The sequence below is a fragment of the Drosophila obscura genome, unplaced genomic scaffold, assembly GCF_018151105.1.
Source record: "Drosophila obscura isolate BZ-5 IFL unplaced genomic scaffold, ASM1815110v1 contig_150, whole genome shotgun sequence".
NCBI classification, from domain to species: Eukaryota; Metazoa; Arthropoda; class Insecta; order Diptera; family Drosophilidae; genus Drosophila; species Drosophila obscura.
The window spans coordinates 8,337,448-8,363,890 of record NW_024542736.1 but is presented as its reverse complement, the minus strand read 5'-3'; the positions used below and the strand labels follow the sequence as shown (position 1 = coordinate 8,363,890).

Here is a 26,443-nt window from a genome sequence, read left to right as displayed (position 1 = left end):
AGATACCCAGAGTGAAGTTGTTTCCTCTACTCTTCTTCAACGTTTCTTGTTATTGTAGCCTGGCTTGCCGCAATCAACTGCACTGCATGTTGCGGTTCCTCAAACAGCATTGCTCTTCTCCGTGGCTGTGGGCGTGGGTGTGGGTGTGACTGTGGGTGTGTGTATCTAATCACATTAGCACGTGCGCATATCCTTTCGGCCCGGCCCGTGTGTTAGTGTGGGTCCTGACTCCCCAGGCTGCCATTGCCAACCAGGACTCTGGAAACTAAAAACATTTTGGGCGCTTTGTTTTTGGCTCATTTCGTTTGTCGATTTTGATTATTTGTCTGTGGCTTTCCGCACAGACTTTTGTTTTTGCCAGCTCCTCCAACTATTTGTATCTCAAAGTTGGGCCCCACACGTATGCCACATGCATATGCAAGCAATTTTCTTTGTGCACTTCAAACTTTTCCTCAAAGGCGAAATAATTTCGCATCTTTCCTCAGTCCCCAGGTGCTCCGTTTATTCGACTTATTCGTAGCAGTATCTCCCAATAGTTGATTTATACGTTTTCGAGGTTCAGGCATTGGCTGTACTGATTCGGCTATATATCCTCCCAAATTTCAAACCAGGCTGAAGAAAAAGGTTTAGAACATTAGGTTTGTTCATTCAATAACAAAATAGATTCCGACAATGACCGATAATTCAGGATATCTAAAAATGGAGGATAAAGCATCAAAGATTTCGTTATTCAAAACTGAAAGAATAGTTTAAATAGGAGCAGACGGACAGAGACACATGGCTGGCTATAAGGAATCGACATTTACAAATTTAAATGAAGAATACGTACTTCCTTGTCTAAAAGCTGCCAAATTACATAAATTCCCTCAAAGGGTACAACAATTATTGAAACTATTTTATCATTAAATGCAATCAAATAATCATTCATATATTTGTAGGTATAGCAAGCGATTGAACAAGCAGATAACTCTTTATATATATTTTTTTTCTCAACAAATTTTAGTTTTGTTTTGCGGCTTTGAATCTCAGTGGACATTGAAGCGAGCTAAGCTAATTAATAGATGTGCACATCTTTATCTTTGTGCAATATAGTAGTTGTATTTGTCGTATATACAACCTATTTATTCCGTCTTCACTGGCACATAGGTCAGTATGATGGCCGACTGTGGAGCCACCTTCAGGTCACCGAGGCTGACTTTGCCAAGCGGCTGCACCTTGTTGACATCCTCGTAATTGTTAAAGTTCTCGCTGAACACAGAGACAGTCATTTTGTCGGGCAGATCGTGTGCGCTGGTAATGTTGCTGGACTGTGGCAAGTCGGTGGGATTGAAGATTACAAAGTAGCCAGGATTGCCAGACTTGATTCTGCGGGAATAGAAATAATCAGTCAGAAAATGTTTAAATCCAAAAAAAATGAGGAAATATGAAAAAATGTGTTAACTGAAGCCATGGATTTACCTCTGCCTTCAATGGGCAAGCATGAAGAAATTGATCAGATTAATGTCAAGGAATGAAAAGAAATAGAAAGAAATCAATACCTTGAGAAGGCCACCAGCGGATCTGCCTCATAGATCTTCAACTCGCCGTGCATGTACGAGGCCGAGTGACGCAGCTGCTCGATATGCTTGTAAGTCTTCTCGGTTACGTTCTGATACTCGATGGCATCCACGGAAACCACTGGCACGCCTGGCAACATGGAGAGGAACAAGGCCAGGGCCGACGGGTCATGTGGGGTGTCCACGTAGACATCCCGGAAGTTCCACTGAAGCCAGCTTCCGTTGCCTGCTTGGAACAGCGTGTTCTCGAGATCCTTAAACAGAGATTTATCTGGCTTTGATTTGCTGAGCACCTTCACAAAGTCCCCGTACATGGGCAAATCAATGCCGTTGGCCCCTGCAACATCACTCAATTGGTACACCTGGGGCTGTATGATGTCCTCGGCCACCGACAGGAAGGCGTCAGCGGAGGCATTCTTCACAATGGTTAGGTAGTCATATAGCACATCGCCCAGTCCAGATTGGAAAGTGGTCTGTTTGTGGTCGTAGAAACCATATTCAGTGGGTCCCAGATTCAGGTCCTTGGGCACTGCAGAGTTCACCTCGTCCTCGAGGCTGTCGGAGAGCACAAAGAATTTGGTGTTCTTCAGGCGGAAGCCTTGTACGCCCAGTCCCACCAGATGCCTCAGCACCCCTCCAAATTCGTTCCTTATAAGCGAGCTGTTCATTTTCAGATCGTAGTAGCCATCTTGGAACTGTGAGAGCACATAGCTGCCATCTAGTTGTTCCCAAGCGGAGCGATTACCGCCCACCTTCAGCCAGTTTGTGGGTGGGCTCGTTTTTCCGCTCACCCAGACAAAGGCGGCCCGCTTCTCTTGGTTTTCAAGAGCATCCTGAACCAGCTTCGACTCCTTGCCCACATAGTTGGGTGTCAAGTCGAGGATCAACTTTACATCGCTGGCCTGATATTGGGCCACTAGTTGCTTGATCTGTTGCTCCACTTCAGGCGCCCTAACACTGTAGGTTAGGGCAGCGGGCAGCTCGTAGATTGCTCCAGTAGCATGGATTTTCTTGGCAGTCTGGACGTCATCCGGCTTGGCAGCATCAATGCCAGCGAACTTCGCATGGGGTCCGCGCTTGTACCAGGGCAAAGGCTGAGGAGCAGCGCATTTCGGTGCTCCGATGATGATTAGAATAGCACCCACCAGCATGGCTGCCCAGATGGCCCAGAAACCGACGAAGAAAATCCAGCGCAAGCGCACCCAGAACGGATCGTTGGCGTACTTCATGAGTTCCTCCTTGCTCATGCCCGTAAAGGCCTACCACATAGTAAATCTTAGGTTAGTACCCTCCACTTCCTACAGTTTCGTCTACACTTACAGCCTTGCCGTTTACGTTTCCGATATCAATCTTGGCATCTCCATTCTGGTGATCGCCCTTGATAAATTTGACCTCATCTCGTCCGGCCAGCTTCTGTTCAGGCCCGCCCGATCCCAGCATTTGCTCGTCGGCGCCATCCGCCACAGTAATCTTCTCCTCGTGCACCATGTCGACTGAAAAGTAAATAGTTTTAAATTGATTCTAATCAGCGTTAATTAAGATGAAATTAAACTCTAGCAAAGTTCTCGTACGCGACTTTCTCTTCAAGAAAGCTTTTTTAAGGTTACGTTGAAACCCCAGCTGGGAATTTTCAGCCACATGTATGTACATATGTATGTATGTCTGTACACATGTGAATGGAAACTCCCAATCCCAGTTTTTCTTGTGGAATTTTATCACCCGAAGCAGCATCGTTGCTGACGTCATAACTTGCGTTTGCGCTCAGCCTGAAATTTGGCATTGTTCTGATAAAATCAATATCATATCATCTCAGCTCGATGCATATTTTCAGTATCTGTCACTTCTGATAAGCCACTTACGCCCACCACCCACGCCCTTTTACATCAATACATACATATGTATATTCAAATGTTTCCTTTCACGGAGATACATATATATGTATGTATGTACGTACATACAAATGTGTATACGTACAGGGGCAGTGCAATGTCTCTTCTTTGTTACGTCATCCATTAATTATTAAATATTTTCTTAATAATTACCTGTTTCGTGGTCTGGTTTGCTGCTTGGCAATTTATCCTCGGTTATGATTTTATAAACTTCTGTGGAATCCACTGGCGTCTCTGCGGCAGCTGCGAGTTTTGATTTGTTTTTTATTCAAATATAAATTTCCCTTTTAACCCAACAAACTATAAAATTTCCCCGCGGGAAATTGCTGAAGATTTCGCTCTCATTTTTGCGTTTCAGGTATGAGCCCATGTATGAGTATGTAAACTAAGAATCACTAACGCGTTGTTTGACTACGCTAACCTGGCGCACATTTCAAATGTTTCCCTAGAGACAATTGTGTATACGGACCTGTAACGGGCAATGTAGCGGAATTCTGCAAAACAAGTACGATTTAGCTTACTTCGGTGAAACAAATCATGTTCTTACCTTGCAGGTGGCGCCACCGAAGCGTTTCAGACGTGAAAATAAATTCATGGCGAACTGGTGTTGTGGCTTGCAGTCTGTAAAAATCGTTAATAACGTGATTTACACACTTTTTATTAACTTAACATACACTGAAATAGCTTGTTAGCTAAATTTGGCTATTTGCACCACATATATATTTATCTCATTAGCACTTTATAATTCGTAAATTCACGGCAAACTGTGTATAGAATCGCTGACAACTGTCTGGTTGGAGGCCTGGATCGAAAATGAAATTACAGATACTTGCGGGCAGTGCATCGATCCCAGAGGCCCAGTCTCTCGACCGCAATCTCTCTTTCGAATTCCATTTAATTATATGTCCACATGGTGAACGAAACGCGTTCCGTGCGTTTAAGTACAATTTATGTGCCTGTGGCAGCGGCCGGACCGAGCCGGGCCCCAAAACTACCTGTCTGCGTGCCAGCTCGGCTTACCTGTGCGAGTGCGAGTGAGCAAAAGACTTGCTAAATTGGCAAGCAAGTTGGTTGGGGTTCATTTTCGAACTTGCTGGGCTGGGCTCTTTTGAGATGGGCAAAAACTGCACTGGTCGGCACATTCCAAGACCAAAATGTGCAGCGTCTCGTGACTGAAGAGGCTGCTACTCTCAAGTGATTCGGCTTTGGCGTCAGCAAGGTTGACAGCTAAAACTCAAATTGCCCTCCACACAGAAATTGATCAATTTCGGGTGGGGGCGGATTAGATTACGGCGAATATTATGCGACATGCAAGGGCCATTAGACAATTAGGTGAGACCTATAAATATCGCCAGCGGGCGCAGTTCGTCATGTTTATACAATGGGCTTTCATTTGGGACGACGCATGCTGCTTGCTTCCTTCCTGCTGGTGGTGCTACAAGTGGCGCTACACACGGAGGCCAGGCCACAGGTGACAGATGAGGTAGAATCCTGGTAGAATCTTAACATTTCACTCCTCCAAACCACTAGGAAGTGATCACAGTTGCCGTAGAGGAGAAGGACACGGAGGTGATCAAAAAAGAGGGCGGCGATGGTGATGCCGATGGCGATGACGATGATTCGTCCTCCGAGGAAACAGTCGAGGACTCGGAGGAGACTGGACGCAGACGTCGCGATGTTAGCACGGACAATGTGCTGCTGCCACGCGCGGGAAATATTTAAAGAACTGAGCTGTTGATTTTGGAACTGTCTCAGATATTTTGCTGATTATGGGTAATGGAAGAGAGCTTTATTTGCTTGCGTGTAATTATTAAATTTGACCAGGGAAAAATTGTTTCCAGGGAACTCGTATATTTCTTCAAGGCGTTCCTCTGACACTCTGAAACCACATGCTTCAAATTCTGCTCCAAATTCGAGCATAGCTCATCTTAAATGTTTGTTTATCTGCTAAACATAAAAATACCATGGTATCCGGGTATGGCTTCACAATTCCGTTCCACCTGATCTAACAGAAGGTCGAGCAGCATGTCCATGGTATCGTGCATATTACTATTGCAATAAAGACTGCCAGCGACTATTTTCGGAGAGAGTGGATGAAGTCCTTTGTCAGCGCAGTGCTGTTCAAGCCGTTTTGTGAGCTCATCCAGTACTCCCTTTACGATATAGGCTACTAAATCAGTCTGCTTGAATATATCAATGCACTTTTTGAAGAATATAGCGCCTGGATCGCTGATACTTAGCAGTTTTAGATGTTCGTGTGCAAGTAGGGTTCTTTCTTGAGACCAAAACATTTCATAGTCAAGGACAGTGTTATTGCCCAATAAAGATCGATAATGCGCCTGCGATGTTTTAGGCTCTGAAAAGTATTCAATGGGCACGAACGGGTTGGCAAGTGAATGCGACCAAGTCCTTGCGGCCCTATGCCGAATTTTTTTTTTTTTATTTGGTTCCGAAGAACTGCCATGAAGGAGCAGCAGAAGGCAAAGGCCCAGTCCCAAGAACAAAGCGGTACCAAAGCGCTACGAAAGAGATGAATTATTATTTAAGTTTAAGAATATACTTTAGGCCGTCTGGCAGCCGTCTCACCATCTTTAGACCTTTCAAACTCAATTGACATTGGTGCCCATCACGGGATATCCAACCTATTTTGGCTATACATACCACTAACTTGTGATTTTCCGGAACTTAGTTTTGCTTGATTTGATCTTGCCTATTAGCACATTATTTCATGCATGGAGCACAATGAATGGTGGTCAACAGGGAAGTCTCAGCTATTCCTATGATCTTGACATACATATGTACATGTACGTATATGTACACTGTACATATGTAGAGATTGTGTTTAAAAAGATACAAAAAAAATGCTACCCTCATATTCCTGCCATCCTTTAATGGACATCGATATTCGTGCATACAAAATAAGCTGTTTGCGAGTCTTGCAAGCCTAAGGTATACAATGTTTTCATTAGCGTTGATGACCTGGTTCTTAAGCGCATTCGGAAGTCGTGCATTAGCTGCTAATGAAATAATTATATGGCATCGTATCAGCATCCCATTGTGTATTTTTATCCAGGCTTTGCTGCGTCCAGGATTGTTTTGCATACGTTCAACAAAGTATTGGTGCAACATATGCATGAGTAGCGACAATCACTGGCTTTTGGTTACTATCGAGTGTCGAAATTTCGGTGGGTATGCCTTTCCATTAACAAGCCTCAAGGGACGCACGAACTATAATTTCCGCAAAATTTTTATGCCGTATGACCTGTACATATGTACTGTACGAGTACATACATATATGCAATTTTTCAATATTTTCGTGGGACACTTTTGAGACTTTATACTGAGTATCAAACCTAACGGAAGATTATTATGTACATACATATGTAAGTATTATTAACGAAAAGCATATCAAATCGAGTTTATTAATTTCATGTACTTTTGCCATCTAATGTAAAGGGCTTTCATCGCTTTTTCGTTAACACCTCGAAATACTTGTTCGTGTTTAGCTTTAATGGACGCAATCAATGTATAAAATCAGGCAAGTCGAATCGTATGCAATTTTTAATTATAGACAAAAGTGCAATTTACACCGTTTAACTTTATTTTACAGGGAATGCCTATCTAACTTTGTTATAAGTACAAATGTACATATGTATGTACTCAGGTACATATGTATGTCTATATGTGTACTTGCATGCAAGTCATATTAATTACAACAGCTGCGTTCTTTAAGCTATTTTTAAATTATTGTTCATTGTTATTGTTTTGTGCAGGTAAACGTCGGTAACCAGTTTGTAGTGCAGACAAACTGCCTAACTTCACCTATGCCATGGACTCTACAAAATGACTCTGGTTAATTTTCAACAAGCATGCGAAGCGAGGACAAATTCCTAACCGCACTTGAGCGGCACTTACTACCAATTTACCCCACAATCATATAGATCACCATAATTTTAAATTATCTGGAACTTAGAGTAGATAAAATCCCAGCGGTAGCCTTCCACGATGAGAAGATTACTAGGCAAGTCCCAATGTGACGGCAGGGCAAGTAAACGCGTCTGATTTATATTTTATGTTTATTTTAATTGTCCATTGGAAACTCTACAATTGTTCGAGTGTGTAAACTTATCATTCTGTCCGTCCACTGCCAACCCTATAACTCATATAGTGCGCCAAGTACATATTCGACCACACATTGAAATAACACAAAAACTAGAAAATTAAAATCATATACCAAATAGTGGCAACGACCGCTGGCATTCAAATTATTAATTCATTATTCTTAAGTTCATATAAAAAGAATACAAGTTTATTATTAAGAATTTGTGTTTGAACATCTTTAAATGTTGTCGCGCTTACCTGGAAGTGGGAAATTAATACATACAAATGTACGTGAACTCTACATTTTTACCCACCTAAAAATATGCTACACATTTTTCTTTGCGACTTTCCATTTTACATTCTACAGTAAATATGGGCATTTCCGGCGCGATTTCCACCATGCAATAAATAAAGTTCCATTCCCATTTATTCATGGTCCCTTACGCCAATTCCATGATCAATGACTTGGAGTCGCTGGATAAGATTACCTACATTTTCGAGGGGTGCGAGGGAGCATCCCATCGCTTGGGAGATCCAGACCGTGGCCCTCAGAATCCCCGCCTCACTATTTCGAGCGTATTGACTGGGTATCCATATCAATTCGCATCGTTACTTTGATTCTAGCATCGTTTCGATATGATTATTTGTCGAAGAAATTCAACCAAAATAGTATCCGGGCCATAGAAACGCCATTTAATGCAAAGATTCATTTAAATCTCGAATTTATTTATAAAATAAAAACACATTTTTTTGTTCAAAACAATCCAACGAAATAATATACACATATAAAAAGCTGTCGCTTGCATTACCAAAATACAAAAATATAGGGCGAGATGGGTAAGTAATAGTAAGTATTAGATAGAGCGTGGTATGCGACCACAATCACTCAAGGATATGCCATAGGTATAGTAGAAAATATGCAGATAAATTCTGTACTCGTCATGGGAATGAATTCACAGAGCATTGCTTTGACTGAGAGTCGAATGAGTAGGTACAAAAAGATAGCTACAGATAAGAAAAAAGGGGAAGAAGAGTGTGTCAGCGAGACATGAGCTTTATGTGCGATCGCTACGGATTGGATTTCCATGAAAATATGTTTTTCATTTAATGTTTGTATGTATGTGTTTGCTTGATATTGATTACGAATTCGATTTGGCTTAGATTAGGCTTGGACCCCCTATGCTTATGATTAATTTAATCGTACGGTAATTTAAATGGTAGCGTAATTAATTTATGCTTATGTTTGTTTCTTGTTTGGCTGGCTGGCTGGTTGGCTGGCTCTGTCGGCGCTCTACTTGTTGCCGGCGTTGACGAGCGCCCGCTGTCGCGTCGTCGTGTTCAGCGCCGGATTGCACATCTCGGTGGTGAATTTTGAGAAGGTGTTGTGGAAACCGTTCGCAGACCCATTGAGTTGGCCATTTCGTGTGGCCGGCACGTCGCCGTCCTTCTGGGCCTTGACCGAGCCGTTCGCATGTCCGTTGGCCTTCAAAGCAGCAGCCTTTTCCTGCAGATACACGCGCACGAGATGGAAAGTTGAGAGGTTTAGAGAGATGACTGGAGGATCTGTTTCACATACCTTGGCATTGCGCTTCACATAGGCCCGCTTGTAGAAATTGGAGAACAGGAAGTAGAACATCACAGCATGGGCGCCAATGAAGTAGGCAAAGCCGATCGGATAGTTGCAGTCATTCTTGAAGAAGAGCTGGAACGAGTGCACCATGACCAGTACGAACTGAATCATCTGCAGCACCGTCAGGTACTTCTTCCACCACAAGTAGCGCTGCATCTTCGGTCCCATTGCGGCCAACATGTAGTACGTGTACATAATGATGTGCACAAAGGTATTGAGGAAGCCGAAGAACGTCGAGTGACCGCCGGGGGTGAACTTGACGCCCCACCAAACGGACACCGGCATAATGCCATGGTGGATCACATGCAGAGTCGACACCTGATCGTAGCGCTTGCGCATCACAAAGAAGAAGGTGTCGAAGAACTCTGTAAACTTGGAGAAGTAGTACCACCAGCATCCCTCGGCCGTCTAGAAAATTATAACGAATAAGTCATACGATATGCAATCAAGTCTGTACATTTCCCTATCCCTATCTGTTTGTGTGTGTACAAATGTCTGAGTCCTCACCTATATTCTGGGTATGAGACATCCCTCCGAACGGGTTTGTTCTCGTGTTTGCCCATCTTCAAGGCTTAGATCGGATATTGATTAGTGTGGAATGGAACTGACTTCTGAGCGACTCAATATTTATGGTCTTTTATTGGCAATAATTCAAAATTTCGTTTTTGTTATGCAGAGAACGGCATCCATTTGCATTTGAACTAACGGTAACACAATCCCCCCATGCTTATCAATGACAAAAAATTAATTTGCAAAATCGCTGGGCGATCAGCTTTCTAAGCCGCAGCCGCAGCCACAGCCACTCTCCACTCAGCCAACCTGGCGGCACACGTGAGGCGGAGAGAACCGCAAAAAAATGTTCTCTATTCCTCGCTAGCCACAGAGCCGCAGAGCCCGCCGGCCGGCTTTCGGTATCCATTTCTTTTTGATTAGCATAAGAGAACCTGTCGCCATTGCCATTTTTTTTTTCTTCTAATTTCTTGTCTTGCCACAGCCAAAACTGGTTGCTTACATAAAATCTGGCCCAGTCAACAAAAGAATCTTGCTGTTTGCTAACCATAAACAATATATGGAAATTTATAGCCCCATGCTGGACCAAACCTAAACCTATACCTATGTATACCCGTATTATATTCTTATAAAAGACCATGAAACACTTACACGTATCGCTTTGGGTGAGTAAGAGTAGTCAACGGGTTCGCATCTCAAGTTGTAGCCATTCAGCCATCCGCCCAAGCAGGACTAGAAAAAAGAAAGAGAGCTTAGTCGTCTAGTGGAAGAGGGTCGCAGTCTCTCTCCGGTTTAGAGGGGTGTTACCTCGTAGAACAGCCAAGCACTGAAGATCACCTGCGCCGCGTTGTAGACAATCAAAACTTTGCGCAGCTCGAAGGGTTTTCTGTTTTCCATGAGCTTGGGGCCCAGTACCTGAAATATATGCGAGCGTTCAAGTTCAAATATATATATTGAATCCATGTTGAATATACATATGTATGTATGCCCCTAGCACCATGCCCTCGATTCGCCATCATCGTCTATCATTTATCATAATCGAATAGAGGCCACAGACCGCTGCAGCAATTATCAAATCAAACCCATCGAGCGACTACGTCTGGGTCTGGGTCTGCGTCTGTTGGTTGTTGGTTTTGTGACAAGTTCGTTGCCCAAGTCTTTTGTTTGGCCAGCCCTGTGTCTCCCCCGCCGCGGACTGTCTGAGTGCGGTTTCGGCAGTTATGTGAAAGTAAGTTAAATGCTTCGGTAAAACTACATATACCTACTATGAATGTGAACCACTGCAAAGCGGTCAACCCAAATAGAAATCGTTTATTCGAATTCGATTTTTTTTTTGTGATTTTTGCATAATCTCCTTTGCCCTCGCTTGGGTCACATTTCGACACCAGCTGCCAAGCTGCCAAGATGCCAAGCGATCCGATCGTCTCGCAGTATAGCGAATGTTTGTCCGCTCTGGTGTCGGGATTGGGATTGGGATGGCCCTGAACCTCTTCTTTTATTTCACATTCATTTTGCAATGCAATAAACCGAAACTAGTTTCGTTTCCGAGAGAGGCCATCAAAATCGCATCGCTGAGTGCCTGCCATTCCCGGATGGCTAATCAGCCAGTTCTGTCAGGTTCGGAAAATTAACATAAATTGTCCAGAATCGTTCTGTTGTTGTTCTGTTCTGTTCTGTTCTGTTTAGGTTCTCGTTCTCCCCATCCCATAATTATAGAGCGGTGTTTCCCCAGTTCAGTCCAAGTCCCCGTCCCCCACCGCTCCACTTACCTTGACGATGTACGCATATGTAAGGCTGATGGCTATCGTGGGGAACGGCGAGCTCATGAGCGGATACTCCTGTGTTCGGGGATCCGATTTGTTGTCCATCAAATCCCGCCAGCCATCGTAGAATCTTGTGAGGTAATCCTGCAAAAGGTAACAGATTAGTCAAGTGTTCAGCGGAGATTGGGTAATCAGCAGTGCAATTATTTTTGGCCAACACCGACACCGACCGCGCCTGGCGAGATCATGTGTCAAATCAATAAATAAGTTGCCTCGTTAATTGCAACATTGCAACAGACAGTGACTTGGAGTAGTGGAGTCGTGGAGTCTCCGTCAAATCCGCCGATTAACAATCAACTTAAGCTCAAAGAGGCGGACAACTGATTGATTATGACTATTCTGCGTTTCGGGCTCTAATTAAAGGTGCTCGGTCCGCTGCTTCGCTTGGATCTCTCCACATGGTGCAATAGGTGCCCCCCCAGTCACACAGAAGAAAAAACAAAAGGAAACTCAGAGCCAGTGGCACGGAAAAAAAATATTATGTTGAGCCAAAAAAAAGACAACATTCTATGAGAATTTCCGTATGTGGCTACCCACTAGCCATTGCACCGTCATTTTCTATCGCTGTAATTCTTTACCGTTGCGACGGTCGATTAGCTATGCCAGCCAATGCCAGCCGCCAGAATATATACGGTTATATCGAAAATAAATGGCCAAAATCTAAACACATTGGCAAAAAACTGGTGCAGCCAGATTGCCGCTTTCGATGTTGCAATTCCTTCTCGGCCATGTGATAAATAACAAAGCGAAACAATCAACAAATGATCAGCTGGACGGCTGGACGGATAGATGGATGGATGCATTGACTAACGGAGAGAGAGAAAAATCTATCGAGTGTGGTAGGGAGGGCGGGAGAGGGTTGCCAGGAAAGAGTTAAACCAGTTCCGCGAGTGTTAATCGCTGGCTAAATAGTTAAATACCTGACTGACGGCAATTAAAGAAAACAACGTTGTCCGTAATTACGACTCCGGCAAGGGGGCTTAGGGTTAGCTGAATTAATTTGAGCGAATCAGGGGCGTACGGAATTCCGGTGAATGTCAAGGAGAATGTCCTCGATGTGGGCCACAATTCAATCGGTCACAATATACAGCCAATCATTTAATTAAAGACATTTGAAATTGTAATGCCGCAATTTAACCCATTCGCTCACTCAGTTTCCACTCACAATTAAGGAAATAGTCGTATGTAACTGGAAAATGCATTTATAAATCTCAATTCTCGAAATCTCCACAGATAAAACTAGGCTAATTCGTTCTCACAGTGCACCAGGCCATTTATTTGCAAAAAAAAAGTCTTAAATATGATAACTACGCCACTGGCCAGCTGCAGGCTCATCCATCATGTCCAGCTTGCAAGTACGAGTACCTGTTCGTCAGCACCAGCATCAGCATCAGCGCCAACAAAGACATTCGGTGCCGCGGCCCATCAGGTGGAAACAATGCTCATTTGTCGCCTCGTCTCGGCCAGGCTACGTCAGCATGTCGGCAACCGTCGATTCAGACAGCAGTAAGCTGTCAATGGCACCCCAGATTGATCTCCGGTATGCCGTTCGCCTATTCGGTTCATTAACGGACGGGGTCTGCCGTTGGCTCGACATACGGTGAGATCAAGCCGCTGACCGAGCGACCGACTGGCTGGCTGTCTATCTGTCTGGCTGAGGCAGTGGGTGGACACTGGGGGTGTGACCGGAGTGGATGTAATTGCGGGTTATAGTCGGGAGCCACCACAACCCCTCGGATACTTCTTGCCGGCCATCTCTCTTTATTACAAGATTTATTGAAATTTCCATCATTTGAGCGATTGGACACGTGATGCTCCATGTATCGCCAAATGACTCGACAATATTCCCGCTGCAGAGCTGACGTAATTTCGGAAGGCACGAGCAGGCCGCAGCCAGTGAAGCGTCCCAAACGAAATTCTCGTAATTGTCGCCATCAAACGGCGGCGACGCTGGTGACTCAGATCGGTGGACGGACTTTGGAGACGACACAGAGGGTGCTTAGGGTCCGGAAGGGGCCCTCTCATCCCAACAATGTCGCCGTTGATTGCATCTAATTAAGATTCACTTTTCTTAGAGCCCGTCCTCGACTCTCTAGAAAAGATTTTCACTTTTTTTGTTAAGGTGCGTGCTAGTTAATTGAATGCAAAAGAGGGAAAACCCGAGAGTACGAGGCCAAAGCTTGGATACCCTTCGAAAGAAGAAATACCAACAGGTGATGTGCAGAAACCAGACATAAGAAATACCCACAGATGATGGACATAAATGAGTGGATGATATTTTAATTATGCACTTTACATACTCGTATTTATGTATATTTATATATTTGCTGATGCAGATTACGAGGCAATTACGAGTCATAATTAGTCGATAAAGCTCCAAGAGCTCTTTCAGATTAAATCCGAAGACTGATCCTATTTTATTTTCCACTCGTAGGCAAGGGTAAACTTGAAGTCTTGTTAGCATTTCACTACTTCCGGTGATGCGTCAATTTTCGGTAATATGAGAGCTTTCTCGTATGGTGAAAATTCCGAGCGGTGTGGGGGCGTGCAATGTGTGGGCTCAGCGTAGTTATTGTCCGATTCCACACACCAGAAGCACCTATGAAACCTGCATTTTTGCCAGCCGGCTGACGCAGGTCAGCGGTGTTACTTTAATTCCACATATTTTATGCCATTTGATTAAGGAAAATTACTAACGATGAGCGTCATAAAACCCGTTTCTCACACTATCTAGGTGAGATCCATTAAGATGGAAATTATATGTACTTAACACGCACCATACTGCAGTCGCAGCTGTAGGAGGAGGGTACTGCGGCAGTCACTAAGTGCAATTAAATTTAATTGTCTGTCTGAGTCTGGGGCTGTGGCTGGGGCTGTGTCTGCTTAGATTTGCTCTTGCCCCTGTTCCCCTGTCAGTTGTGGTCCGAAAACATAACCACTTTATAGCGGTGCATTTCCGAGTACATGGCGGGGCGCTGGCGCTCCAATTAGAACCAGTCCGGGCAGTGGCAGGGGGCAAGTGGCAGGAGGAAGTTCAACCCGAGGCCGGAACCAAAGGCATTCCATTCATAATTGTCGCATTTTGTGTGCAAGCGGCTGATCGGCTTATCCACTGATCTGTCATAACGTGGCCGGGCCGACATGCCGAACCATAATCCATCATGTCTTTTTCCTCTTGTCTCCCCGATGTTTATCAACACCCAAACAAAAGACCCAAGACACGAACTTGCCGACTGGGCAAGTGTACGGGCGTGGGCGTGGGGGCTGTGGTGTTTTGATGTTTGTTCCCGCCGATGGCTTCTCGAGTAGTGCGCACTGCGACTGGAGTGGCACTGCCTTAATTGATCGATTCAATAAATCAAATGAGCAAATTTCCGACCGCTGACTGGAATACACAAAAGCATCACGGCACAACTCGTTTCAAGTAACATTCGCTGGAAGCTGAGAGTGCAATAAAAATTAGACAAACACGAAGAACGAACCCGTCTGGGTGGTCACCAAAACAGCGTCCGAAGAACGCAGACGACAACCGAGGCGTAAACATCATTTACGGCCATCTGTAAGCCCGAGCAGATACCAGTATAAAATATAATGTGCACATTTAGCGCGCAGTTTGTTGAACTTTGTTTTTGCGAAATAAAATAAAATAAAATTTAAAAACAAACAAAAATACAAAGGCAAAGGACAAATGTATTTTTAGTTGTAAGTATGTACGATTAATACACATATGTACTTATAGATACACTTAAGTATATACTTGAAATATCGTTAATGTGCCGCCTGGTGCTGATCTGCAGAAGGTTGGCCAAAGTATCGCAAATGTTGACTCACTGCATAGCCGTACATTGGGGCTTGTGCAACTTGTTTATTTAATTCTGCCAATTCACGATGATGCTAATGATGTCTCAGGCAGAATTTTTTTGCCTTTTACTTAGCTGGCTTCTGTCTTCTGGCCGGCGGCCACGCCAGCTGTTTTCGCGGCTGCTCACAGAGTGGCTGGCTGGCTGGGTGTCTGGACTTTGCCCCAACAAATATGCCAGTTGAAAATGTATTGTATTTGCCATTACATAAAGCTGGCATACGGCATCTGGCTTTGGCTTTGGCCAGTTTGCGTAAGCCACAGCATCAGCAGCACCAGCATCAGTACCAGCATGAGCAGCATCAGCATCTCTTGGCCAAATGCTGACCCTTTTTTCGCTTTCTTTGGTTCACACGCGCCCGGCTCCAAATGCTTTCCCTACAAGCCCACAAAAATGCTTCCGTCAGCCCCAGTCCCAGCAAGTGTAAAGAGGCATTTGTAATTGTTGTTTCGGCTTGTGGTTGGAGCATTGTTGCTGCTGCCGCCAGTGATGCTGCTGCTGCTGCTGCTGCTGCTGCTGTTGCCGTTGCGCGTTACATTTTAACGCTTCATTATGCGCCATAAAGACGAACGACGTCCACAGAGCCAGCCCAACAAATGAGTTGAGACTTACTGTGCCCATGATTTGGGGCTGTCCCAACATAAGACGACGCTGGCGATGAGTTGACCATTCACCATTCATATCCATCATCACTGCCCGGTGTCGCCATCGCCATCGTCTCCTTAGCAAGGCCTGACCCACAATACTCAGTCCCAGTCCCCGCCCGAAGCAGTCAGTGACTAAGCCACCTACTTCGACTGGAAACGATGGACGAACCGACAATGATTGTCTTTGGTCTTCAGTCTTTAGTTTTTAGTTTTTAGTTGCTGCGACAAATCGTTCTGCTAATGTGCTGCCAGTGACTGTGTAATGAGTGGCTGCCACTTTGCTACACTGCCGCTAATCGCACTCCGCTGGGTTGCCGCAGAATAAGACATCGAAGTCAGGGCGGGAGCGGGAGCGGGAGTGGTAGTGGGACTCTCATTTATGTCTATATCTGTTCCAAGAAACCTCGATGATCTTCAGGGTTTTTATGGTTCACGTTCCCGCTCAGGTTTTTTTATGTTGATTTAACCAATTAATACGTTTATTCCGTTTTCAATGCCAACCTCTTTCGCCCATTCCGGCTGTTTATGGATTCATTCACATTGAAAAATACTATTCATCCCGAACAGACAGACCGACAGACAGACAGTCAGATAATGCTTGCCAAATCCGAATCAAAGTCGACTGCATTTTTATCATTCAAATTTTTGGGTTTTTGCACAATTCGACCCCAAAAACCAATATAAATTAGTAGACAGAGACCACCACATACTACATGCTCGTATTTGCAAAGATTTGCATTCCTGCGTCAACAAGGGTAATTAAATTATCAACAAAAAGCAGCAGCAGCAGAAACAGCCACAGCCATCCCAGCCATCGAACAACAAAAAAAACAAAAAGTGCTATTAACACTTTACAACATGCTTGGCAATTAATTAAATCGAGGCATCCAACTCCTCCATTCCCCTTGCTCGGAGAGTGCCGTACCAGAGTGTCTGGTCTGGTCTGGGCTTGCTTGCGTTTCAAATGCATAATTGGGACGACACAACGAATCAGAGAAGAGATATCTCGTACGAGCAAATCGTCTAGAGAATGGGGGAGCTGGCAAAGAGCAGATGATATAGGTGTTGGGGCTGCGAGAGACTGTTGAGGCTGCGAGAGATGTAGTAACAGAAATCATCAGTTCAAATCTGAAGATTTCAGTATTATATTTCTTGTCAAGGCCAACAACCGGCTAGTGGCTGCGACTGGCTTGGTTTACTGACTGTGATTTCGTTTTTGGATAGTGTGCTTGGATCTTTTTTTTTTTGTATTTTTTTTTGGCAATTGAGCTGAAAAGATACAGCGAGAGGGAGCGTGGCAGGGGGGGGGGGAGGGATAGGTGACAGCATCAGCTGCTGTCTAAATACCTTCTCTCAGCTGATTTTTAATTTGATTTATTTTAATGACTTTTATATAAGTGCCATCCCATCCCATCTCTGGGGCGGCACTAAGCAATTTGCAAAGGCCACAAAAATGAAATAGTCGTAAGTACAAAATTATGATTTCCCGTTTGTAGAGCCGCATAATTGTCCGGCTCAACACTTTTACTTTCCCAACAAACAGTCAGTCCCCCGCCGTCCCGCCACGACCCGTCCCATCCCATGCCGTCCCACAGTAACCTAACCGTAAAGAAACAAAGATAAAAGCCAAATGTAAAGGGCCAAACTGGTTTGCACCCATCGAACTCTACGGATCGCAGCAGCCGATCGATTGCTGCTCGTGTCGCACTTAATGATTGTTCGATCATTAATAAAAAACATTTGCCCCGAATAAAGGCGCCGAAGTAAAATCAAATCAAAGAAATATTCGTACATATGTATGTATGGTTGTATGGGGAATACATGTGTATGCACGAACCTGCGCAACATTAAAATCAATTTATAGGTCAAGTTGAGCGTTGCAAACGGACAAAAAAAAAACGAGGGGGGACGAGGAGGTCTGGGCTGTGCAACTGGCTTTGGAGCCAACATTCAGGTTCAGTCTGCGTCTGCGTCTTTTAGCCAAGCGGCATTTTGTCTAATAAGACGATGCGATATGATGATGCAACACCAATCACCAGACACCCAGCGAGAGCATTGACTGCTGCAGCTTCTTTCTGTCGGTGGTGCTGCAGCAGCTGCTGCAGCTGTGGGGTCTTTGTGCAATTTGTTTAAATGTGTAAACAAATCTTTGGTAAATGGAAAGCTAAAAAAGAAAACAGAGAATACATAAAACATATTAAAGCAGCGATCGATTCCCGCTCTCGACACGATGATCGGTGCCGTGCGGCATTTTTATAGTGCGACTCTTGTGGGTCAAGTTGAAAATGCAGCTAGCGTTCACTTTCAAACAGGCGAGTTGCACGCGATTTAAAACGCGTTATTTCGACATACTGATGTATGTATGTACATGTGCTCAAAGAGGCAACAACCAGACTGAAACACTTGTTGCACTTGGTGCACCAACAACCCGATATATGCACATGTGTATGTGACTGTAGAGGCTTAACTCCAGCGACTTTTCAAAGCAACTAAGTCGCGTTAATTTGGCAATCTTCGGAGTCGCCCGCATGCCTTAAGTCCCAGGCCAAGTAATTGGTGCAAGACAGACCGTCCACATACATACATAAATATGTACACATATATGTACCCATATTCGTACTCGTATTTATTGCTGTTGCTTTTGGAGGCGATTCTACTCCGCTGACTAGGTTCAGAGCGCGTTTTTCAGGCCCGTTTCAAGTTGCAAGTCGTTGAAATTTTATTGTTGCTGCTGCTGCTACTGCAGCTTAAACTCGATTCGTAGTCAAGTGCACAGCTGCAAATACTCCAAATATTCAAAACGCTGGAAATAGGTGCGTTAGTGCAAGTATTTAGGTTGCCATTTGAAGCCCCAATTCGATGACGAACGCTTTAGCTGACTCATCTACGTTGCATCCTTCTCTTTATACAAATACATATCTATATATACATATGTATGTATGTGAATGTGCCATGTTTAATCAATAATTGTACGTAATCAAATGTTCCTAAAATCCTGTATTTAATATGCCATTCCAATGCAAATTTTACCACGCGAATGTCGCGCTTCGAATTAACTTCAGATTCGGCATACTCCCCCCAGACGACACCTCGAACTCCCCAGTTCCGTTCACTCACACCTTATAAATTACTAACAATTCAATTAAACAGGCAATGACTTTTCAGCTCAATCAGTTTGCATTCGCGTACACTTACGTTTTATAATTTATCAGGTTCAGGCTAACCGTAAATTTTAAATTTCGCTTTGCCCCAAACAAGTACTTGAAAGGTTTCAATATTTTTCTCCTTACTGACAGTCAAGTCAACATTCTCGTATACTTAATAACCTGAAGAGATGAAGTTCATCAACATTTTCAATTGGTTTTTAGATGGATTTTAATCGCATTATATTAGCATTTTTTCCACACCAACAGAGATGGATAAATCAAAACATTTTCCATTCTATTTCCATTCCAACAGCTTTGTCTCCGCATAAATGGAATTGTAAAACAGCCAAAGGGTTAGCAATATGTACAAACATACAACAAATTTTTAAATATCTTATTTTGGCGAAGGTTTCAACAACTATGGTTTTATATTTACATATGTCTCTTGGCACTGGTTTCAATGCAAATTAATAGAATGACACAAAAAAAGAATAAAGCCCAGAAAAAGTACATTTCATTAATCGTGCAAAGCCCCCTGCGAACCCCTTTCAATGCAAATACGCTTGAGCCAAAGTTCACTATATTACGCATACAACATGACATACAAATTTCTCTCTCTCCTGGACGCGAAAGCAACTTAAAATTCACAAAGAAATTAACTAAAACGGACTGCTTAAAATGGACGTAAGTTTATTGCTTTCAAATACATGCATACATGCATATGTACATATGCACATGTAACTCAGTACGGCAACAAAATGCAAATAAAATCTGATCTTTAAATATGTTACAATTAAATGGATCCTGCTTTCTTGATCGTGCTCGTAAAATATTCATCTCATTTTCAGTTTTTAGAAATTAAAATGTAGCGCCGTTTCAAAGCTCTCAAAAAGCAGTAAAGTATTAGAACGTATTGTTTTTATTGCTTTTTAACACCCTGTACGGTGTGTGTTGTACTCTATTAATCGCAAAGAGGCCATAAATGTATTTAATTGCAATGACACTTACTTCAATTACCAGCCTATAAGAGCCCCATATCATCGTCATCGCCGAATGTCGATTCTCTCTCTCTCGATTTCTCTGTTTGCGCTCTCCGTTATCAGTATTTAGCACTTACAGAACGGAGGGGCGAGGGATAAGCACACACACACACACAAACACAAACACAAACACACCTGCCAGATAAACCGCGGGGCAGCGCCACGCATGCCGTGTTTCAATGATAGAATAGACAATAAACCTTTGCCCAAATGGCACGACGGCGAGTCAGTTGCAAAACTGCAGCGACTCGGATATCGCGCATACGCCGCGTTGTGCCAGGAAAACCGAAGTGGAACGCGTTTAGTGCCAGAATGGAGCAGGCCGAATCGATCGCAGTCACATGCGACAAAACTTATCTCACGCACACACACTGCCAAGCGATATCTCTAGCCGCTCTCTCTCTCTCTCTGGTGCACAAACACACACCCACCCACACAGGTGGGAAAACAGCTGAGCACTAGCACTGGCAGTGCTGTGGGGCTTGGCATGGGACACGGCGGAGGGGGGACTCACTAACTGTCGCTCTAATGTGACTGCCTGCTGTACAGTGCCCGCAAGCAAATCGACTGATTAAGGCACATTTCTGCTATGATGACTGCGATTGCTGCGCAGTCGCACAGCCGCCAGCCTCTTGGCACTTTTCAGTGTCAAATATGCGCCCGACCAAAAATAAAAGCGGAAAAGGTACCTAAACACTGGAAAAAAAAAACGCGAGGTGTAATAATCATTGTGTAAGCGGGCAAAAGGAGAAGAAAAAAACAACTGGCAGATTTGAATAAGTTTCGATATGTTGGGGCTGTTTTTATTTTATTTTTTGGTAAATGGTGCAATGATCACAGCCAGAGCTTGGATCATTAGCCAGCGGCAGCTGCGATTGCCGGATTGCCAAACCGAAGACATTTTTTTTTTGTATTTTTCGAATTTGCAGGGAAGGCGACCCAATGAATGAATATGAAAATCACTGGATTTCTACACCCAGGTAGCAGCAGGCAGCAGCAACAGCAACAACGGCAGTTGCAGGCTGCAGAAGCCGTCTCAATGATAATGATGAGCAGAAAAAATAAAAAAAAAAAGCAGAGGATGACAACGAAGATGGGCATAGCGGAGGGCCAGCATTGGCAGCCCGCCCCTGCTCTGGCCTGGCCATGAGTCCATATCATTTCACTTGCCATCGCCCGATTGGAGCGGTGCGCCCAGTTATCCCAGTTGAGATTCAAGGTCAGCAGTCCACAGCACTTCCGTGTGAATGTGGTCAATCCAGCTGGCTCTGGGCCTAACCCAGAGTTAACCTCCAACGAATCAGCCTTCACTTCACTTGGCCAAGACTGTTGCTGCTGCTGGTTCTGCCGCTGCCACCGCAGACAAGAGGCAACAAAAGCACCGAAATAAGTGCACCACTTGCAGTTTTTCTTGAATATCAAGTACGAATGGCTCTAGCAAAACAGAAAACGTTTCAGAGAAAGGTCTGCGCTCGGCAAAAATGCATTTGTGAAAGACATTGAAGACCTTGCCCGAAAATTTGTACTTGAAAGTGAAAACCAGTCGCACGGGGCACGAACTTGGTGTTTTTTTCCATTTCCAAAGAAACAGACAACAGAACCAGACAGTATCGGATTGGTTTGGATCGTGGTGTAATGGAGTGGTGTGGCTGGGCGGGGCGGGGAGTGAGCGTGACACTTGACGGAAGGTTTCCTCAATGAATAATCATTCTCATCGTCACATTCCCTGTCCAAAGTTATTCAATTTGCTCAATTAACTGTACAATACTCGTACAATATGATATTTAAGCAAATATTACGGATGCTGTAATGCGCTACGGGGAATCTTTTCTTTGCTCTCCTCCCTCCCTGCTCACTTAATAACAACCACCGGGCATTCAAGATAAATATCATGTGCGAATCGTGCAGCTGGGAAAGGGTAATTTGTGTGATTGGCTGGAAAGTCCAGCCAGCCGCGTTTTGCATGCTACTTGAGTCAGAACCCAAAATTACAGGGTGCATTCCCAGTTGATGCTATATTTTTGTCTCAATTTTACTCCGATTAAGTCGCTTAAACGCATCAGAAATTCAGAGGGGATTCCCAATTGGCAAAACTTACCATTTTTTCCTGTATAATTCGCTGGTTGAAGGCACTCAAGATCGGTCTGCTTTCAATTAATACAGCAGGACGTAGTGGATTTAAAGATTAATTCACTTAGCTGATTTACAAAGATTGCTTTGCTTTGGCATTCAACTTTTCACTGCTCGTTCGCCGCACTCTCGTTCGTTTCGTTTCGATTCGATACAATTATCCTTGATTTGGAATGCTGAAGACTCCTTTCTATATCAGGGCTTTCACACGCGTCAGACACACACACACTTTTGTACCATGTTTATTCGATATTTTGGTTGTTAACTACATCACAATCGGAGAGAAACTGCGGCTGGCTAGGTTGCTAAGTTGATAGGTTGGCTGGCTGCTGGCTGCTGGTTGCGGCTGTTGCTGCCGTTGCTGCTGCTGCTGCTGCTGTGGCTGCTGTTGGTGATGCTGCTGACCACCACAATACTACGACTAGACTGGACTGAACAGCGACTGAGCGAGCGTACGTTTTCACATTCAAATCAAAAATCAAAATAAGTTTGATTTCACGCTGCCGCTTTGCTTTTATACGAGTCATAGGAGCGCTGTTGGTGGCGTGGCGAATTTTCGGTGAGCGGGAACGGCGGCCAGTCTCTGAGCACAGCTCAGCAGCGGCAGCAACAGGTTGTCAGCACTCATGCATGCATATGTGTGTGTGTGTGTGTGTACTTGGATCAGTCTATGTTCGCATGTGTTGTAGGTGGGTCGCTCTCGCTCTGCCGACTTTGGGGCCGCTTGCAAGGATGCTCGACTGAGAGCAAGCCCATTCAGCCCTTTGGAGCTGTGCTTTGCACCCACACCAAAGTGCAGCCGATAATTAATAGAATTGCCAATGTTTGCGGGGATTTTTTCTCTCTGCTGCTATACCCGTTACTTCTAGGGCTCCCGCGAGCGTGCTGTATTCGTGAAGATGTATGAAAGAGCCAGCAATGAGCTTTTCCGATCTCATATGATTCACAAGCCCACAACCCGGATGTTCTACCAATGTCAATTCTTATCCATGCATGCGTGCTGCGAGGGCTACTTATATGGAACTTTTTTTTAATTACGATTTGATATTATATTCAGCGTCTACTAAGGGGAATATCCGAACTTTGACATTTCTTTGACAATATTTATTGACATTAATATTTATCGAATTTTATCGATTGCGGTCAGAATCATGAACTTCTTAAAATTCAAACTACAGTCCCATTACCTGCCAAATGAATTCTTGGATCGAATTTTGGTTAGATTCCTTATGTCTTATTTAACGTTGGCTACAATCTACCGTGGAACCAAAGGTCGTTGCTGTTCAGCCTGAATGAACAAAATATTTTTGCAACTGTAATGTTTCGGCTGTTGTATAATTTTGATCCTTTTGATCTCAGCTGGGGTAATTTTCTATTAGCAACTAGTCAACCCAAGTATCAATCAATTTTGACTATACGATTAATGGGTTTACTTGCCTTAAGCCTTGTGCTCTTTGCTATTGTAATGGTGATTGCACCGTTCAAAGAGCACCTGAAAAGCCGTTAATTAACCCCTGACCAGCCCTGCCTTGCATATAATTACAGAGACCTCAAACTTCGCAGTTCGTTCGGAAAAGTGTGCAAAAAAAAAAAATGTGAAAACCAAAACGAAAAGAGAATACAAGTAGGACGCCTCAAACACAAATCAAATGTGACATCTATGCTCAGATTTTGTTTGAATATGTATTTCATGTTTCGAAAAGAGCAGACGAACCTCTGCGACGGAACCAGTTTGTTTTCTGGCTCTTACATATTTATAATAAAGAGCGACTGGCCGCCCCGTGTCCAACTGCTGTCACCAGCCAAGCCAGCCAGCCAGCCAGCCAGCCAGCCCAGCCAGCCCGATTCCACTGTTTGCTTTGAGGCCAGCTGCCTGATCAATAAACGGCCAAAACGCGCCGTGAACTTGTGAAACAAACAAGCGTAGCATATCCATCCCCAGGGGAACGATCCCTACCGTATACCCGATCGATCAATGGGTAGCACAATTTGAATGGCAGGATCCAGGCAGAGAGAAGAGCCCAATTGGGATGCCCCCAATAAGGGACAGCTTTGACCGAGTGACTTGCTGATCAGTAGCCAGTACCTACAACTTAATTTCTAGTTTGCATGCTAAAAAGTCTCAAAGTTCATTGCGTGGTACAATACCCCTACAGAGTTGTTCTTTCCGACAAGTTATGACAAAAACCCCTACACTCCCTCGCATATATATGTATACGAGTTTCTGCTTGCGTTCGAGCTGAGCAAACATCAGCGTGAGATCTGCTGAATATTCATGAGGCGGCAGTACGTAGCCCTTGGTGATCCCATCGAAGAGATGCGATACACGCGTCACCCATATTAGGCAGAAATTTGAATACAAGCTACTCAAGGGCTTCTCTAGTGGCTGAATGACTAAAGCTTAAACTTCCGAGCGAACCAACAGGAATTTCCGTAAAAATTTCCGCTTGCGGTTATCTGTTCTGTATATTTCCCCACAAGACATCTTAAAGTTCATTCTGTATCTAAGTTGAAGGAACTATGGCATCCTTAGTGGAGCCCCCCACTCAATTGCTGACCATCAACCAGACCAAAATTAATAGCCACTCGATGGCTGGACTTGTCCTCTTCCGGTAACCACCCCCGACTCCATTGTCGGTACAATGACTTTTTCTGCGCATCTTCGTGTAATTTTTTAATTTTTTCTGCATTCCCCAGTATATCTTAATTGGTGTAACCTTGAGCCCAGAAGGCATTGACTTTAATTTCAATCTCAATCATTGGCCCAGGCCCGAACAGGTGCGGATCGTAATGCTGATGATGCTACACAGATGGATGGACCGTTTCCATGTATGGAGAGCGTTTGGTGGGTGTTGCACGCCGGCCATTGTTTATTGGGCCAAGTTGAAGAGTTTTTGTGTTGCCGTCTAGCTCTTTTTATAGCTGCTTTGGAATCTCGTTAGTACGATTGGCCTTATTCGAACACAAACGATACTAAAAAGTCCGAGTTCAAGGTTACCATTCACGTAAAATTACCAAATGCACGAAACACGCGCCCAAGGGAACAGCCAGCCCGGTCGGAATCCTATCAGCATTTGAGGCAGCTCAGTTGCGACCTCAGCTATGGGGACAAGTATAGTTGCAGTTACTAGTCCAATGGCCCCTTCGAGTCCCATGCGACCCGGCGCGATGTTGTGCAACTCTCGATGACTGATACGATGGCCCTTCAATTCATCCACAAAGGCAGCCGTAGCGTTGCATTGCAGCGGACTGTACTGTGGCTGTGTTGCACCGGCCATTGTGGCTATGATTATTAAATAACGGTTAAGTCAATCAACATTTTCTGATTCTGCAAATCATTCTCGGCATTCACATTAGTGTGGAATGTTTTGGGCTGGCTGAAGCAATGCAATTGAAAGTGTGAAATACCAAAGACGGACAAGAATAATAAACAGAGATACGAGTCAATTTTTAGCCCTCCGCCTCTCTGACTGTCTAAACAAACCACAAGTCATATGTACAAGAGAGAGAAAACCCGTTTAAGGCTTGCCAAAAACAATAAAACATGTGCAGATACATATATAGTATATAGAAGGTGTATATATAGAAGCATATTGAAAGATAATAATACATGGAATTAACACGGTAACTGGACTTCCCATACAATACAACAAACCTACACGTAGCGAACCGAGTGTAGAGTCCATTTTAACGACATTTGTCAATAGCCCAAACAAGTTCAAAGCAAATCGATCAACACACATCTGAATCTGAATACAGACAGCGACGAGAAGAAGCAATGATGACGAAGATGAAGATGAAGATGATGGAGATGATGATGGCGAGCGTGGCTTGGCTTGGCTTGGCAGGGGCTCGAGGGGGTTTAGTACGCATATAAAAACAGAGAGATATTAGAAATTGCGCAAGATATTTGAACATTGGCCGGCCATCGTGAAATTATATCAAGGTCAGTCAAGTTGACACAGAAACCAATCCATTGAGCTAAATAATATTAATTGATGGATATTTAAGTTCCAAGTCGAGCAATCTGCACCGCACCACCAAAACCAAATGCAATGTCACCTCAAATTTGCATGATAAGCCACGCTTGATTTCAAATTAGTTCATTGCA

The 26,443-nt window shown here is 44.1% G+C and overlaps 4 protein-coding genes across 6 annotated transcripts; 1 reads left to right on the top strand and 3 right to left on the bottom strand.

Moving 5' to 3' along the window:
- Positions 1–902: 902 nt before the first annotated feature.
- LOC111079151 (neutral and basic amino acid transport protein rBAT) lies at positions 903–3,722 on the bottom strand. 2 transcript variants are annotated; one of them, XM_022374183.2, is made up of 5 exons: positions 3,599–3,722; positions 2,877–3,049; positions 1,539–2,815; positions 1,459–1,464; positions 903–1,365 (listed from the first exon to the last, which is right to left on the bottom strand). In XM_022374183.2, exons 2-5 carry the CDS (start codon positions 3,042–3,044, stop codon positions 1,122–1,124), a joined length of 1,695 nt encoding a protein of 564 aa, XP_022229875.2. In that variant the 5' UTR covers positions 3,045–3,049; positions 3,599–3,722; the 3' UTR covers positions 903–1,121. The 2 variants fall into 2 exon arrangements, with proteins under 2 accessions (XP_022229875.2, XP_022229874.2); XM_022374182.2 differs by lacking the exon at positions 1,459–1,464 and having other exon boundaries at positions 3,599–3,688.
- Positions 3,723–4,826: 1,104 nt separating this feature from the next.
- LOC111079149 (antennal-specific protein OS-C) lies at positions 4,827–5,167 on the top strand. Its single transcript, XM_022374179.2, has 2 exons — positions 4,827–4,916; positions 4,976–5,167. Exons 1-2 carry the CDS (start codon positions 4,827–4,829, stop codon positions 5,165–5,167), a joined length of 282 nt encoding a protein of 93 aa, XP_022229871.2.
- Positions 5,168–5,212: 45 nt separating this feature from the next.
- LOC111079148 lies at positions 5,213–6,111 on the bottom strand. Its single transcript, XM_022374178.2, has 2 exons — positions 6,032–6,111; positions 5,213–5,964 (listed from the first exon to the last, which is right to left on the bottom strand). Exons 1-2 carry the CDS (start codon positions 6,032–6,034, stop codon positions 5,386–5,388), a joined length of 582 nt encoding a protein of 193 aa, XP_022229870.2. The 5' UTR covers positions 6,035–6,111; the 3' UTR covers positions 5,213–5,385.
- A 2,135-nt stretch (positions 6,112–8,246) lies between these two features.
- Positions 8,247–22,954, bottom strand: LOC111079147 (elongation of very long chain fatty acids protein). 2 transcript variants are annotated; one of them, XM_022374177.2, is made up of 6 exons: positions 22,301–22,954; positions 11,456–11,593; positions 10,494–10,601; positions 10,338–10,418; positions 9,123–9,584; positions 8,247–9,050 (listed from the first exon to the last, which is right to left on the bottom strand). In XM_022374177.2, exons 1-6 carry the CDS (start codon positions 22,301–22,303, stop codon positions 8,838–8,840), a joined length of 1,005 nt encoding a protein of 334 aa, XP_022229869.2. In that variant the 5' UTR covers positions 22,304–22,954; the 3' UTR covers positions 8,247–8,837. The 2 variants fall into 2 exon arrangements, with proteins under 2 accessions (XP_022229869.2, XP_022229868.2); XM_022374176.2 differs by lacking the exon at positions 22,301–22,954 and adding an exon at positions 20,171–20,312.
- Positions 22,955–26,443: the final 3,489 nt, after the last annotated feature.

Bases quoted from the DNA above. Each gene is read 5' to 3' on its own strand.
- LOC111079149 (XM_022374179.2), top strand. From the start codon at position 4,827: ATGGGCTTTCATTTGGGACGACGCATGCTGCTTGCTTCCTTCCTGCTG. The intron at 4,917-4,975 runs GTGACAGATGAG...CCAAACCACTAG, and splicing joins ACACGGAGGCCAGGCCACAG to GAAGTGATCACAGTTGCCGT.
- LOC111079151 (XM_022374183.2), bottom strand. From the start codon at position 3,044: ATGGTGCACGAGGAGAAGATTACTGTGGCGGATGGCGCCGACGAGCAA. The intron at 2,816-2,876 runs GTAAGTGTAGAC...ACTATGTGGTAG, and splicing joins GAAACGTAAACGGCAAGGCT to GCCTTTACGGGCATGAGCAA.
- LOC111079147 (XM_022374176.2), bottom strand. From the start codon at position 20,209: ATGACGATGATATGGGGCTCTTATAGGCTGGTAATTGAA. The intron at 9,585-10,337 runs GTAAGTGTTTCA...ATAATTTTCTAG, and splicing joins ACTCACCCAAAGCGATACGT to ACGGCCGAGGGATGCTGGTG. The intron at 9,051-9,122 runs GTATGTGAAACA...GTGTATCTGCAG, and splicing joins ATGTGAAGCGCAATGCCAAG to GAAAAGGCTGCTGCTTTGAA.